The sequence below is a fragment of the Polyodon spathula genome, chromosome 2 (assembly GCF_017654505.1).
Source record: "Polyodon spathula isolate WHYD16114869_AA chromosome 2, ASM1765450v1, whole genome shotgun sequence".
NCBI classification, from domain to species: domain Eukaryota; kingdom Metazoa; phylum Chordata; class Actinopteri; order Acipenseriformes; family Polyodontidae; genus Polyodon; species Polyodon spathula.
The window spans coordinates 85,544,590-85,562,271 of NC_054535.1; the positions used below are offsets into that span (position 1 = coordinate 85,544,590).

The following is a 17,682-nucleotide window of genomic DNA, read 5'->3' on the forward strand; positions in this document are numbered from 1 at the left end:
GCATAGTCTTCTTTGTTCAACACTGAATAGATGCAATTATTTTATCCTGTCTGCATATGACATGTCATTTAAACCTGGGATAATTCTGGTCGCTCTTCTTTGCACTCTGTCTAGAGCAGCAATATCCTTTTTGTGGCGAGGTGAACTGAACACAATATTCTAGATGAGGTCTTACTAATGCATTGTACAGTTTTAACATTACTTCCCTTGATTTAAATTCAACACTTTTCACAATATATCTGAGCATCTTCTTGGCCTTTTTTATAGCTTCCCCACATTGTCTAGATGAAGACATTTCTAAGTCAACATAAACTCCGAGGTCTTTTTCACAGATTCATTCTTCAATTTCAGTATTTCCCATATGATATTTATAATGCACTTTTTTTTTTTGCCAATGTGCAGTACCTTACACTTTTCTCTATTAAATGTCATTTCCCAGTTCTGAATCTTGTCTAGATCATTTTGAATGACCTTTGCTGCTGCAACAGTGTTTGCCACTCCTCCTATTTTTGTGTCATCTGCAAATTTAACAAGTTTGCTTACTATACCAGGATCCAAGTCATTAATGTAGATTAGGAAAAGCAGAAGACCTAATACTGATCCCTGTGGTACTCCACTGGTTACCTCACTCCATTCTGAGGTTTCTCCTCTAATCAGTACTTTCCGTTTTCTACAAGTTAACCACTCCCTAATCCATGTACATGTGTTTTCTTGAATCCCTACTGCGTTCAGTTTGAGAATTAATCTTTTATGCGGGACTTTGTCAAAAGCTTTCTGGAAATCTAAATAAACCATGTCATATGCTTTGCAATTATCCATTATCGATGTTGCATCCTCAAAAAAATCAAGCAAGTTAGTTAGACACGATCTCCCTTTCCTAAAACCATGTTGACTGTCTCCCAGGATATTGTAGCCATATAGGTCATTTTCCATTTTGGATCTTATTATAGTTTCCATAAGTTTACATATAGTAAGTCAGGCTTATTGGTCTGTAGTTATCTGGTTCGGTTTTGTCTCCCTTTTTGTGGATCGGAATTACATTTGCAATTTTCCAGTCTGTCGATACAACCCCTGTCTTAAGATACTGTTGCATGATCTTGGTTAGTGATTTTTAAAACTTTTTTAAACCTCTATCATTTCCTTGAGTACTATTGGGAGGATCTAATCCAGCCCAGGGGATTTGCTTAATTTAAGAGCTCCTAGTCCCTTTAACACTTCTGCCTTTGTTATGCTAAAGTTATTTAAAACTGGATAGGAACAGGTTGACATGTGGGCATGTTGTTCGTATCCTCCTTTGTAAAAACTTGTGAAAAGTAATCGTTTAATATATTTTGCTATTTTTTTTTATCCTCATCTATGATTTTGCCATTTGTATCTCTTAGATATTTTACTTCCTCCTTGGATATTCTTTTGCTGTTATAATATTGGAAAAACCTTTCGGAATTGGTTTTAGCCCCCTTGGCAATGCTCATTTCTATCTCTCTATTGTCCTTTCTAACTTCCTTTTTGACTTGCGTTTACAGTTCCAAGTACCTCTTCTGTGTACTTTGTTCTTTGGTCCTGTAAAGTGCTTTTTTTCTGCTGAATATTTTTTTAATTGTTCTATCGCCATTTTGTTTATATCTTGATTTGTCTACTTTTGGGATGTAATTGTGTTGAAAGCATCCTTTTTCTGTGGATGTTTTCTCTATTTTTCTCCAGTCTACTTCTATTAGTCTCTGTTTCATTCCTTCCTAAAATTGTAAACCTTAGCTTTAGTTACTACTTTTGGAGTTTTAACTAGCACTTCAAATGAGACCATGTTGTGATCTGAGTTTGCCAATTGTTCTCTAACCTCTGTTTTAGTTATTCTGTCTTCGTTATTTGAAAAGACTAAATCAAGGCAAGCCTCCCCTCTAGTTGGTGCATTGACAAATTGAGTTAGGAAGCAGCCATTTATCATTTCTACCATTTGAATTTCATTTGTCGTTCTCCCCACCAGGTTTTCTCATTTTACATAGGGGAAGTTCAAATCCCCCATTAGTATGGCTTCTCCTTTGCTACATGCATTTCTAACGTCATTGTATAACAGATTATTTTGTTTGTCTCTGAATTTGCCAGTCTATAGCATGCTTCTATTATTATGCCCTTTAAATTTTTACCCATATTGATTCTGGGTCGTTTATTTCTTCCAAATTTTTCTTCCTGGGCTTCAAGACTACTTTTGTTGTTAAATGCTACCCCTCCACCTCTTCTGTACTGCCTGTCTTTCCTATGCAGTGTATACCCACTAATATTATATTCGTCACTCTCAGATAACTAAGTTTCTGTAACACCTATCACATTGTTCTAACATTTTGTTTTTGAGACTTCTAACATTTAGATAAATACATTTAATTCTGTCTTACCTGAGTTGTTGCCCTTGTTTTGATGTAGTCTCCCTTCTGTTTTTTTGTTGATTCCTTCCCCCTTCCTTTCTACTTTAAAAGCTTTTGAACCTCCTCGAAGATCCTTTTTCCGAGTAGATTTTCCCCATTTTATTTAAGTGATGTCTGCCCTGCCTATATAGCTAGTCCTTGTTGTAGAATGTGGTCCAATGTTCAGAAGGTGAAGCCTTCCTGTGTGCACCACGATTACAGCCATGCCTTTAGATTATTTACTTCCAGCTGTTCGTATTGTCTTTTGCAAAGTACCGGCAGTATCCAAGAAAATAACACAGTTTTGGTCTTGTCTTTTAATTTCCTTCCTAGCTCTCTGAATTTGTTTTGCAGGGAACAGATGTGGATGACTACTACCGGGCTGTCTCCTGTTCTTTCTAAGGTCTTCAGTTTTCAGTGATGTGCGTGACAAAGGCTCCTGGAAGGCAGCACACTGTGTTGTAAAGGGGTCCAGACTGCACTCTGAACTTGCTGTGTTTCTCAATATGGAGTCCCCCACAATCATGACCTCCTTTTTTTTGCTGCCTGGCCAGCACCGTTTATGGGGTTGCATTAACTTTTATTACTATATGCAGCTAACTTCTGTAAAACATATAACATGAAAATAATGTAATAGGGCTATTCCTATCCCCGGTAACACTGTAGCACATATTTTATATTGTTGAAAATGAAAAGTACTAAAACTATGGTTTGAATGTTTTATTTTTTGTTTCTTTGTTTGTTTGTTTTAATTGAGTCATTCCAACTGAGTTAGGAATAGTCAATGCTGTGCATTACTTTAATGCAGAGTGAAAAGACTGGGGCAGCCAGATTACATTTTTGTTTTATTCATGAGCAGTGAAAACTAGCAGTAGGATCAACAAAGATTAGAAATATGCACATTTACATGAATGCTGGTAGATTTTTAAATAATGCTGATTAAAATTCTGTAATTTTGACAAGACAAATGTGGCTTCATAATGTGTTACAGTTATTTAGTTAGTATTTATTGCACATTAGAAAGCTATTTCAGTTGATGGCAAGATGGTGCTTGGCATTGCATAAAAGGGAACTGTGATACATATTAATTTATATAAACACACCCGTAATAAAAGAAAACAGATAAAGGGGGAAAATGCAGACTATATACATGTCTTATAATTATATATAATGTGGTGAAAGCTGTTTGTTGTGTTGCTTAGTAATACATATTGTAGTTGCACAATGTGTGATTGTGTAGAAATTAGTTCTGGTTCATGTCGTATGTACTTCTCAAACACAAGTGGCAATTTAATTGCCATATTGTAATCTCAAAACACACCTCATTTAGAAGTATTGTGGGGTGCATCTTATGAAGTAGGATGCTCAGACATTAATTGACATTTATTTGGAAGGTATAACATTGTCCCAAAGTATGTTAACAAAAGCATGCCCAAATTATTATTCAGCCACCAATGGCCTGGACAGCTTAAAGAACAAAACAAAGTCAAGACAAAGGGATCTATGACTACTTTCATACTTTGTAATTAATCGTAAACAAGGTCAATTCATCAAACCACATAATGCTTTTACAGTCATCTGAAATCCATTGATGCTGTCCTTTGCACCACTGAAGACTATAACTGCCAAGTAATGTTCTGTTACAAGAGGTTACCTGAGTGGTTTACAGCTATGAATATTCATCCTGCCTAATTTTCCATGTACTGTTCTGTTGGATATTGGCAGTTCATTCCTTTCATTAATAGAACGTGTCAATGTTTGTAATGTCTGGCGCCAATCAAACCTGAACAATTATCTGGAGATATTGTTTTACTGTTGGTTAAGTGCTGCTTCTGCAAAACATATACAGACCACTCAGCAGCAGATATGTGTTTAGAGGTGTGCACAGGAGTACGTCTGATAGAATCCCAGCAGATTGATGTGCTCGCTGCACTTCATTATAAACCAGCTTGTCATTAGCTGAAAGTCAGTGAGGGATTAGTGCTTTGAACAACAAAAGGCATAGCATAGAGAAACCTTATTTTAGATAGGAAAACATTAAAAAAAAAACAGGAAGGGGGAAATAAAGCCTGGTCAAATTAGAGGACTTGTAATATAAGATATTAATTTACAGAAAGAACAATATAATAACTTCTTTGAAGCGCTGTCATTTTCTGAAACTGAAGTACCACTGCTAAAGCTCCAAGTGACAGCCCTTGCATGAAATGCCATTGAAGAGCAGCTTCAGACTGTAATATTGTAAGTAAAGGCTATTAAGCCTTGGGAACAGGTGGTTGTTACAAAGAGATAAAGCACTTTGAAGTCAACCTTCAGGCACAGTCCAAAGTGGCTTTGAGAAGTTTTCTGATACAGAGTTCAGGATCTTGTAATCTGGCTTTAATTACTCTGTGTATTTAAGCAACTGCTGAGCACAGCACAAAAGTCATTTTTTATTAAAAAAAAAGTGTCAGTAATGGCACTAAACCATTAATTCAATCAATCTTTGGCTGATGTGTTAAGTTGCATTGAGAATGGCCCTTCATGTGTCTTGGTCTGTGCATTACGGAGCGAAGTTAATTGTCATGCATAGTGCAGTTGTCTGGTTTAATAAGGTAATGTTAAGTGCAATGTTAAATGTTCTGGTTCAAGGCTAATATGTGAGAAATCCAAAATTTATGGACAATTCATTTTAAAAAAGATAATAACGGGCAAAAAATAAAGTGAAGTCGACAGACTATTTTCTTTGGCATTGGCGCTGTCTACAGTAATCTAACTGTTTTGATTTACTGATGCCACTAAATGTACTGTTAATCTACCTAAGCTTGGTTATGCTGTCTGGTTGTAATAAAAAAACAAACAAAAATAAAAGCAAGGCACCCACATAAAAGACTTTGATTTGAAAGTCTGAAATACCTGAAAAGAGCAATAACACCCGAGCAATGCAAAATCCCAGAGGTGCCTTCATCCTTTAAAAAAATGTTGAAGGAATGGATGCCATGGCCCCTAAATAGACTTCAGAAACTTTAGAAACTTCTACTGTCGCTAAACTGCTTTGTGTCTGCATTTCAAGGGTGTGGGTCTCTGTTAAAAAATTAGGAATATCTGTTGAAACAATCAAATATAGTTTTTAGGGTTGTGGAACCTATATTATGGAAAAACACATATGAACAGTGTCAGCAGTGGATAAATATTTTATTGGTGGTAGGTTTTTTAAAAGTGAACAGTAAATAAAAGATTATATCAAACCCCTAGTCATTTTATAACCCACATTGTATAATTTAATATCATATGCTTATTCACAGGAATGTTTCCAAAGGTATTGTTACGCCATCACAATATAAGTACAAAATGAGTACCTGTCTGGCTAAGTAAATCCAACTTGGTAGGAACAGACCTTGCCCCAGAATTATTTGTAGAAGAGATGGGTGTTGCCAGCAAGCATAGGGATGTTCTGATGTGCTGGTTAACAAACTGAGCTTTTAATCAACAACAATCTTGTAACTTTTATACAATTTGAGTATCTTAACCACTTCAGTTGTTTTACAAGAGATTAACAACTGAAACAAAGTCATATGTCATAAACTCTTGAATAAATCGAGTTATGGGAGAAAAGGCATTTTAGTCTGGTCCTCATCCAATCTGTGTAAAGTTGCACTATTGTTTGTAACTAATACATTTAAGCATGACATTAAATGAGAGTACTGGATGACAAATGATCTAAATAATATTTCAAGCTGGCATGCCAATATGCAATCTATTATGTACATGACGTTCATACTGTGCTTGTAATTTCTAAAAGGATTGATGTCTTGTTATTTAACTGCTCTGATTAATGGGTATGATACCAACTATAATCTGTGTTCCTGTGATTCTGCCAACCTGATCGTTCCAAAGGTTGGCACATGTTTGGGTAAAACTTCGAACTCTTTTAACTGCAATATAAGGAGTACATTTGATAGTATCTATTTTAAATGTTTTAAAAATGATCTCTGTGAATTGTTTAGGGCCTCATGTAAATGTTTTGATCCTGATTAAGGATCTGCACATGTTTGGGTGAGCGTCCTTTGCTTATGGCTCCTATAATGATGAAGTCAGCACCTCACATGATATTGTGTTGTTTTATTGTATGTTTGTTGACAGGATCTCCTTGTAAATGAGATCTAGGTCATAATGGGTTAAATTCCTGTAGAAATAAATACATAAAAAAAAAACATTGCTATTATAGGATAACAGGCTTTTTTTTTTTTTTTATCAATCTGATGCACAAACATTATGAGAGATATTAGACATAGCAGTTTTGTAATCAAACCCAAAGAGATGTTATTCAGCTACTGACAAACTAAACAGAATACCACCTCTCATTCCATGGTAAAAAAAAGCCATTTGTACCATTGTGGTACATATATAATTATAATTATGAATTATTTTTCATTTTCACAAAGTATTTCTAATGATTAATGAGGATTCTGTTGGATTCTGATTCTGATATAGAGCTATTTCTGTTTTGAATCCTTTCTAGATTTCCATGGGTTGTACTTACTGTCATCAGTGTTTTCTGAAGTACAATACATGGCTGAAAAATCATTTATCAGATGATCCACTGCAGTTCCTTTGTGCATCTGTATTTTAAACCGCCTCTGCGCTCTTCATTGGTGCATTAGGAGAAACAGTAGAAAGTGAGATGATACCTCGTCAACGGTACTGCAACGATTAAAAGGATGTATCTACTGTAGACCATTATCAATTTGGATTCTTCTCACATTGCATGAAATAAACATTCACATTGGAGAAATGCACCCCTGTAAAGAAGGTATTTCATGAATGTACTTTCCATACAGTATGTTCACTTTTTGCCAGGAACTGGAAAGGCAGGTTTGAATTAGACAAGGTCATACAAAACATTTTGTGCGGTTAAAGTGTGTTATATTACTCCACAAGAGTGCATCATCTTTTTTTCAGTTTGAAATGTTCTGCCCGTGCAGACTCATTGTCCCTTCAAGTTCCTTCCCTTGATGTGAGAACCTCATCAGACATACCGTAACAGGAAGGTCATCTGAAGTAAGACTTTCAATAGATGCTACTGTAGTAACACAGATCATTGGTATGGCACTGAATAGTTGGCTTTGCAAGAAACAAAAGTATACCGAAATGGAAACAACTGTGTAATGTACACTATAAGATATATCTTTTTGTTAATCAAAGTACAAAGGTTCTTGCACATGGACATATGGACTTCTTATGATAATATGGACCAAATCAGCCTAAGATTTCCTATTCAAATAGTGTTGTTTAAATACAGTATTTATGTTACTCAATTGTAGTTGTAGAAATATGGAGGAGACGTGTACACTATTTTATACAAAATATAAAGCAAAGAATATGATTACAGTACAGGGAGTTTTTGGGGATTTGTACTGTTTCATGCAACATGATAAAAACAAACAACTTCAAATTAGAACAAAAATTCTAAAACATGTTTTCATATTTCAACATTTGAAATCGGTGAAAGCACAGGTGATAACAGAGTACAATTTATTTCTGCTAAAATATAAATTAATTCTGTTACTTCCGCTTAATTATCAGTCACTGTACTTTGGCATTAGAGACATGTTTGAATCAGGTGTGTCACACAGGTAGCTGGCTGCTGTGAATCATCACTCCATTAAAATGCAGACTGGAGTGTTCAGGGGGATTCCATTTCACTTTCTGTTGGCTTGTTGATATTTAATTGGTACACTAATACTTTCTGATATTTGAATTTTTATAAGCAGCTATTTAATTTCCCATGAGTTAAAATTGCAGCTATGAAAAAAGAAAGAAAATACAGATAAGATGCATTATGGTCAGTTTTGTCCACTTTTGTGTTCGGTCAACCTAAGAATGTTAAATGCATTTTTAAATGATCACTACCACTACACTTAACTAAATTTATAGAAAAAAAAAAGTTTAATTCCTTATTACTTAAAGGGGAAACTTCAAATGGTATAATAAACATAGTACAATATTAGTGTCTAATACTATGTTCTACCACATGTTAAAACTTTGAGAAAAAATAATACACACAAGTCATTTTTTATCTTTAATATCTGAAGTTCTTCTCCTGAAGAAAAATATAAGTACGGTAAAATAAACACAATAAGAATAAGTGCCGTGGTGGAAGGGAAACATGGAGGAAATACAGAAACGGGACAACTAAATCCCGACAAATAAATACTCCTAATACCCTACATTATTAAACAGGGCCATCCCATGAAGCGCCCCCTTTAATAGAAGAAGAAACAGGTGGCTAGGCAAGTTGCTTGTTGGTAATTGTGAGTTCAGGTGATGAATTCCAAACAGGGATTGGGTCTGGCAGTATAAAATACACACACAAGGCTGGCAATGGCATGTAAATTCTCATTTACAATAAGAACAGCCATTCCTACTGGTGTTAATTGCTCAGAAAGCCGCATTTTCCCCCCATTGAGGACTAAATGACACCCGTCAGGTTCTAACCGGGACAGTTTTGTTTATGTAAAAATGGCGAACGTTAGGGTCTGACAGAAAAAAAACCCACAAAAAACATTTTGAATTTCAATTACAGATAGCGGGTGTTGTAGACTTCAAAGGTAAATAGAAACCCTGTCCTTGAAAAAGTTGGGGTTAATAAGATTTATGCCTTATTGTTGAGAATGATTACTGATTTGATGCAAGGTTATGGAAGTAGGTAGCAGATCAGACAGAACCAAGTCACAATTCTTAAGGAGACTTTGGGGTCAGAGTTATAATACTTACAAATAAAGTCAAAAGCAACAAGGTATGCCAATAACATATCCCCAACCAAGGATATAAATAACTCATTAAAGGCGTCAGGATGACATCTCATAAGCCAGGTATAGTTTCATGACAAGTGTTTCCAAGACATCAATAGCTTACAAAGCTTGGTTAATCAGGAGTTCTGAAAAAACTATTACCATGACCTACATTAAAGGACATGGAATAAATGTTACAGTGCATCAGATGTAGGCAAGTAAAATCATAATATCATCACCTAGCTTAGCCAGTCAGATGTGAGCGCCAGGAAAATGTACGGTCATCACGACCTACATTTATGGTATGTGGAATAAATACCAAACACCACTTTCATATCATTGTTATTATTTTGTTAACATATTTTTTAAATCATATGCTTCATATCATACAGTACTGTGATAATGACTACATTTAGATTAATTATTTGGAGATTCTTCTTTGCACTTTCTTTTAATGATCTATTTACTGAAAATGTCTAAGGGAATAAAAGCTATGGATGTTATCACCAGTAAGTTACCATAGTGAAAAAAGCAGCACTTCACATCAATGTAAACCTGTTACAGTATTCATAGAACAGCAAGTTTGCATCATCTTGAACTGTGTAACATAACACTTGAAGCAAATCGATATTTTTTCAGTTAAGGCAAAGTCATTCTTTGTTTTTGGTTTAAGAGAAGAACCAGTACTTAAACGATTAAATCCTTCTGCTTACTTTTACAGCTGTATTTAAACAAAACAGTGGCAGATTTTTGGCTCACATGTAAAAGCACTGACAATCCAATGACAAATTAAGGCCAGACATTGGTCTGGTGTAAGATTTTTGTTTAAACTTCAAAGTTGAAACAGTTTGAAAACTGAACAGGCTAATATTGGTGTGGCAGAAAATAAACTAAGGCCCAGGTTTATAAAAAGATTGCACATGTTTTACGACCGTAAAACGGACGTTGAGGGTTCTGAATTCTTGGATGGGATTTATAAAACTCACGCAATGGCATAAACATGCAATTAAGATGTGATTTGCAGGGGGCAATGTCTCTGTGCACTTTAACCCTTCATGCGTACGTAATTCTGTGTATAACCTCTAAAATTGGGAGGGGATTGTGCAAATGAGGTCTATTAAATGTTCTGTCTAATTTATTAAAGCTGCCAGTAATTGTTGGCCTCGTATTTGTGTTATTATTAAAAGCACGTGTTAATTTACCGCAGTCAGACAGTATGCTATATACAAGCCAAGGTGATGTGGGAGACTTGTCTGCAGCAAAAACATCATTTTCAAGAACGAAGAAACATTTAATAACATTTTGCAAATCGTTAATTTTAACCCTTCTGATCAAGTCAGTTTGTAAATTACGGTTTATAATACCAGGACTGTATTGTTTTGCAAACTCCAATTTTCAATACATGTTTCACAGCTTACATGACAAAACAGAAAGTCTGCAAATAGAAAATATAGAATCCACGTAAAAAAGGTCCTTAGAAGCACCTAAAAAGGTCTCCCCATATTGGCAAAGCAAGGTTCTAATGAGAGCCTTTACTTCTAGCGTGTAGGAGGAGATTAAGAATAGATGGAAGGATATTCCAAGGCGCACTAAAGTAAACGTCTCATATACAATGAGGGCTCATCCTCCACCGTTATTTTAGTAATGTCTACAGAATGTATTTTTTTGTAATATGGCATTCTGGTATTTAACAATACTGGTTCTGGTAGAATTATTATTAAATTTGAGTTGGAAAAAAAACGGTAAAAAAAAGGACAGAGGGACAGATGACGCAGTTAGTTTGTAGCTTGAGCAACTACAGTTTTTCGACCATATATACCATACAGATATGCTTTAAAATCATAGAGTAAGAAATAAAGACAAACATAAGAAATAGAAGAGTTGTAACTGCATAAGTATGCAGCTGTAGTGTTGCTGAACATACTGCTGTACAACAATGGAAGGATTATCCAACTGTTTGACTGCCATGGACGAAAGTAAATAAAACCTATTGTTTCTAAAGTTTGAAATGTCTATATGCCTGGAATTATTCAATACGAAAGAAGAAGTTGAACTAACATGCGAAGTACAGGAACTGGATGATGCGTTGTATTGTATAAGAAACCTAGACTACAAACTCTTAAGTGGTGCATTTGTTTATTAAGAAGCCACCGCACATTCCATATTTTATTCACTTGTCCTGGTGATGTATTTGAAGCTTGTAACACATCTTCATGTGTTACAAGTACTGCTTGTACCAAAATCTCCAATTCCATATTGGTAAATTTCAGTTTTTGCTTCTGAGCATCCTCATCACCATGGCTAGTAAAGGTTGAGGTCTTTCTGTGCCATTCATTTTCTTTTGGAATGTGTAGCTTACATAAGCAGGTTTGATCCAAACCCGCTATTTATTGTGCAAGGTGTGTAATTCTCCACCACTAATTGCGGTGAGGGGTATTTAAATTGGTTGATTGCGGAATCGCCTGCTTTACCTAATTAGCCTTATAAAAAATAGGTTGTTATTTTGATGATGAGTGAGGGTATACGGAACACGCACATTAAGTGGCTTTTTGTGGTCTAAGAGTTTACATATTCAGTTTTACTAACCATATAAATAAGATTACAAGTCTGCGCCGCTTTATCGTGACGCCTCGGGAGATTTAACAATACTCGGAATAAGTGACTGTCCAAATTAAACGAGAGGCATTTGAGAGGACCTCAGTCACACCTGTATTCATAATTTAACACATGCACAAAAAAGAAGTAATTTTTTTACCATTTTTTTTTATTTCTAAATGAAAAATAATGCAATTACATCACATTATGAACAAATGTTAAATGTGTCATTTGAAATACAAGTCGTTTCCGTTTTTATTCATAAACAAAATGAAATCCACTCGTTTTCTCTCGTCAGCCATGATGACAACTCGCAAATGACAGGTGAGGCAAAAAAGCATTGGTTTACGCAATTTACCTGAACCTGCTACGTGAACTTGTCTTGCTCTAAAAAAAACTATCTCTGTTCATCATTTGAAAAGAATGTATCCCAATTAAACAAAGTGATGGCCCAATTAAACAACATAATGAGCACTGGGAAGAACTGTCTCCCTGAGTTCTGAACTCCCGATTATCAGTATCCCAATTAAGTGGCACCAACTGTATATATATATTTTTTTATTTTATATTTTTTATAATCTAATGTACTGACCTTAGTAAAGTTGTAATAAAAATGCATCTATTATTTTGGTTACAAGTAGTGGTAGTGGTCTGAGGAAAAGTTTTGGATACATTGATGTACAGCAGTGGTTCCCAAACTTTTTCAATGTAGGGACCACCTTGGTGTTTGGATTTTTCCCACGGACCACTTGCCATTAATTTTTTCACAGCAGTATTTTGAAAATAATTTTTATGTATATATGTATAAGTACATGTAGAAAGTAACATATTTATATAATGTTCCAAACTTAATGAGATTGCTGGGCTTGAATCTTCGGTACGGTCAGCAAGGAATGTCGTCATTTTGAGCATTGAAACTTGCTGATGACAAAGTTCCTGTTTCTTTTGTTTAAAATGGTTTACTATTTCATATTCCGAATGCTTTGTAGGATTAAGAGCTTTTTTTTTTGACAAAATCTCCTGACAAATAACGCCCTGAGGCGTGGGTCGACCGCAGATCCAGGAAATGTAAATATGTGCTGGTCTCCTCAACCGTTACATCGTGAAGCAAAGGGATCAATTCATTTCTAATGCAATTTATTGCACTCAGTGATCGCCAAATTCGCTCGATGTACATATAAAAAACACACCAGAATATGAAGACGAGGTGGGTGGGAAGCAATCTGAAAAATAAAAAAAATATTGGAGAGTGTGCAGGATTTTACATACCACTTCTGGTGGCTGAAACGGGATTGGTGGCACACCGTCCATAGGATTTATAGCATTTTGTTTAAATATGACAGCATCAGGAACACAATGTACATATTATTTCCAGATGTAGTGTTAAGAGAATTTCCTTTTGGCATATAGTCTTGTGAGATATTAAACCTGGCTGAATATACCCATATAATAGCATGGAGCTGAATGCATTCACACTAGTACAGTTCACAAATCAAGATACAAATATAGCCTATTTGTGTTTCACATTAACTTCTGTTACTATATGTAACTAACCTCTCCAAAAACGTATTGAAATAATGTTATACTGTATTCCTATAGCTCTGGCAAGACTGTAGCACAAAGATTGTTGAAAATGAAAAGTACTAAAACTGTGGTTTTAAAGATTATTATTATTATTATTATTATTATTATTATTATTATTATTAATTAATTTTTTTTTTTTTTTTTTTTTTTTGCGTTATTCAAACCAAGTTGGGAATATTCAACGCAGTGCGGCACTTTTATGCCGAGTCAAAAGTCTGGGACAGACAGATTAGATTTTCTTTTTTTAGTTGTAATATATATTAATTTATATAAACACACACCCGTAATAAAAGAAAACAGATAAAGGACGAAAATACAAACTATATACATGTCTTGTAATTATATATAATGTGGTGAAAGCTGTTTGGTGTGTTGCTTAGTAATATATGTTGTAGTTACACAATGTTTGATTGTGTAGAAATTAGTTCTGGTTCATGTTGCATGTACTTCTCAAACACAGGTAGCAATTGAACTGCCACATTTTAATCTCAAAACACACCTCACCCAGAATTTAAGTATTGGGGAAAAATGCAGACTGCATACATATCTTATAATTATATATCTCGTGGTTAAAGCTATTTGTGTGTTGCTTAGTAATATTAGTAGCACAGGGTGTGATTGTGTAATTTTTGCAAGAATTGCGTAACCGAATTCTGGGGGTTGTTTGCGGACCACCTGGAGTTTACTCATGGACCACATGTTGGGAACCACTGGTCTACAGCCATAAACACTTGGAGTAAATGAGTTTCAGTAAGCTTGAAAGCCATTAGGGGTAAGAATATAGTACTTTACTATTTACTACTTTACCTTGTGTGTTGTGGATAACAAAAGTATACACTATAAGCTGTAGCTAAAGGCTGTGTTGATCCCTTTTTTGAAAATAATTTTGAAAAACAAAATAATTATTGCAATGGGGTTTTTTAAGCTCCTAACGAGCAGGGATGCAGGCAGTTTTATTTTCTCCTGGGAAGCAACGATTTCTAAAACAGGATTAGCAATTATGCTAAAGATGTTGGCGGGGGCGATGAGAGGCCTCCATTTAAATAATTTGAAGGAGCAGTGTCCACTCAAGAGATTTTTTTTCAGTCCTTTGCAGTTTTTGAAAAAACAGACAAAAGGAAATGGCTAGAGGAGGCTTCTCTAAAGCACAAACCATTTAATTTGGCTCACCTTTCCAATTTCAAAATCTCCTTTCAAATAAAAGCCGGGCTAAGCTTATTCTTTTCTATGGAGATCTTTATTTCAAATGACTAGTGAAAAGCAGGTCAAGGACTGAATGAACAGATTTTGTTCCTGGACATATTTGCAAAAATAAATGGCAGGTGGTGGCAGTATGTGTGTGGTTAAAAATATCCCTCTGCCCATATGGCCTTAATGGGACCAGGTTTAAAAACAAATGAAAGCCACCAAAAGAATGGTCTGAATAGGATCGTAAATTCACGAATAATATTCAGTGCTCCGAATATATATATAAATTATATATATATATATATATATATATATAGATATATATTATATATATACCGATTCTCTTCTACTTGTGGAGAGCCCTATGTTCATACAAGTAAAGTGTTCTTATAGCTGTAGAGTTGTCTTATGACGGAGTTAGCCACCAGACACAATATGAATCAATCAATAAATAAATACATAAATATGTATTACTTGTTATGACGCACGTGCATCAACATATGAAATTAACTGAATAAGTAAAAGAAAAGCAATAGTTAAGTTAATAAACTATAATAATAAAGTAACAGACAAACTAACGTTAATAAACTGTCAAACTAAATTAACACAGCACCCCTACACACATTAAAAAATGCAGCAGCTCTAGATTCAATATGAATACCTGTACAGGAGCAATAATCAAGACATGCACAACATTATTTAACAGAATGGTGAAGCAACTCACCAGAACTGGAAACACAAATTGCTCGGTGACTTGTGACTGATTTAGGTTTTTATTTTTTCGAACAATTTCCAACTTTTTGCAGCAAGATAAACAGCGGTGCATTTGCTGTTTGTTTACATGCCATTTTGTAGTGATGAGGTGCACTGTGACCAGTGTTTTATATCGCTTGCTATATGATGTGTGTGGAGTAAATTCAGAGGCTGTTGCACAGGATTAAATCTGGGCCACACATCAAAGACCACAGTACCTGGTATTGGCTGAAGTCAACAGCCCATTCTGATACTGTGATGAGATGTGGTGAGCTGGGTTATATGGTAGGAAGTTATGTATGGTCTAAATTCGCAGAAAGACTTTTAAGGTTGCCATGGCTATGGGCCTCAAGTGTTGCTTTGTTATCCTGGTACCATGGTAATACAATTCTGTCTTAATTTTAAATGATATTGTTTTCTTTTAGGCAGCTATAGTTTTCAACAATTGGTTTGTACGGGAAACACAAAAAAAAAAAAACATACAAAAAAAAAAAACCTTTCTGTTGAATTGGAACTTTGTGCAAAAAACATCTTGCATGTCTGAAAGCCATTAAAAAGCAAGATAATTTATCACACTTTTGCATCTGCCTACATCTTTGATTCTAGGGAGTTTAAGTCTAATTCAATGTCCTAGTGACAAATAGTTGCAGAATAAAGAGTGATCTTTTAAACATCTATTATTTTTATGTTAAGTGTTATGTGTAGGAATGTGTAGGATACATATGAATGTTCTGAACATGGCTTAGGCATCTACAGCATATTCCAAGTTTAATATTAACAATTTTGCTTCCAGCTGTTTAAAGTGACACATGAAGTAGGGTACATCACTATGAAAGGTGTATCATTAAAAGACTAAATAACTAATCAAGATTGGTTTCAAACTGTCTCTTGTTTGACAGCCTGGGAAACAAACCCAATGGCTCAAGGCTAGAAGATCACTAGGTCTGGTGCAGTATGGACAGTATCAACATTAAGTACTTCCTGTGCACTCTCACCAATAATCCCACAATACCATCTGTGGCATCAGATGTTTCTCATTGAGCTAAAATAGTGTAAATTAAAAGATTGTAAATTATTTTTTATTCCTATAAAGACCTTTGCTTCTGGAATAGTAGGGCAATATTACTCCAAGTCACCACGAATGCACAGTCAAAACGAGAAAAAATGTTTTATATATATATATATATATATATATATACACACACACACACACACACACACACACACACACACACACATACACTACCAGTCAAAAGTTTTAGAACACCTCCATTTTTCCAGTTTTTATAGAAATTTACGCAGTTTAATGTCTCAATGTACTCTGAAATTAAAGCATAGAACAAATAAACAATTGGAGATAAAAAAAGAAATCATGGAATCGTTTTGTTTAACAAAATTTAATCTAAATTTTTGACTCACCAAAGTAGCCACATTTTGCAGATATAACAGCCGAACACACTCGTGGCATTCTTTCTACAATGGAAATCAAATATTGTTCGGAAAGTTCTTCCCAACACTGTTGCAGAAGTTCCCACAAATGTGTTGCACTTCTAGGTTGCTTTGGTTTCACCCTTCTGTCCAGTTCATCCCAAACCAGCTCGATGGGGTTTAAGTCTGGAGACTGTGCTGGCCATTCCATGATTTGAAGCCTACCGTCTTGTTCTTTTCTTCTAAGGTAGTTCTGACATAGCCTGGAGGTATATCTTGCTGTAGGATGAACCCATGACCAACTAGGTGTATACCAGAGGGTATTGCATGGCGCTGCAAAATGCTGTGGTAGCCGTTTTGGTTCAGGGTGCCACTCTGTGCAAGTCGCCGATTCTAGATCCAGCAAAAGAGCCCCAGACCATCACGCTTCCTCCTCCATGTTTCACAGTTGGTGTTGCACACCGAGGAACCATCTTTTCGTCTACTCGACGGCGTACAAAAACCTTGTGTGATGAACCGAAGATTTCAAATTTTGATTCATCGGTCCATAAAACCTTCTTCCAGTCTTCAGTAGTCCACTGGCGGTGCTTCATGGCCCAGGCAAGCCTCTTTTTCTTATTTTGCCATCTTAGCAATGGCTTTCTTACTGCCACTCAACCTGTCAAACCTGCAGCTCGAAGTCTTCTCTTCACAATTAAAACTGAGACTTGCTTACTTCGACCAGTGTTAAGCTGTGCTTGAAGCTGCTGTCCTGTGAGCCGCCTATCATGCAAGCTGTTGACTCTCAGAAACTTGTCTTCTGATTCTGTTGTGGCTTTGGGTCTACCAGACCTTTTCCTGTCAGAGTTTTCTCCAGTTTCCAAGTGACTTTTGATGGTGTAGAAAACTGTACTCACTGACACCTTGGCTTTCTTTACAATTTCTCTAAAGACCTACACTTTTAAAGGTTATAATGGTCTGTCTGTCTT

General features: G+C 35.4%; 1 protein-coding gene across 1 annotated transcript in view; it reads right to left on the reverse strand.

The window, feature by feature from the left end:
* Positions 1–6,864: 6,864 nt before the first annotated feature.
* LOC121302724 (COMM domain-containing protein 10-like) overlaps positions 6,865–17,682 on the reverse strand; it is an 87,483-nt gene continuing 76,665 nt past the window's right edge. The window contains exon 7 of the mRNA XM_041232851.1: positions 6,865–7,076. Coding sequence (XP_041088785.1) covers positions 7,068–7,076 — 9 coding nt within the window. The 3' untranslated portion in view covers positions 6,865–7,067. The remainder of the gene's footprint in view (positions 7,077–17,682) is intronic.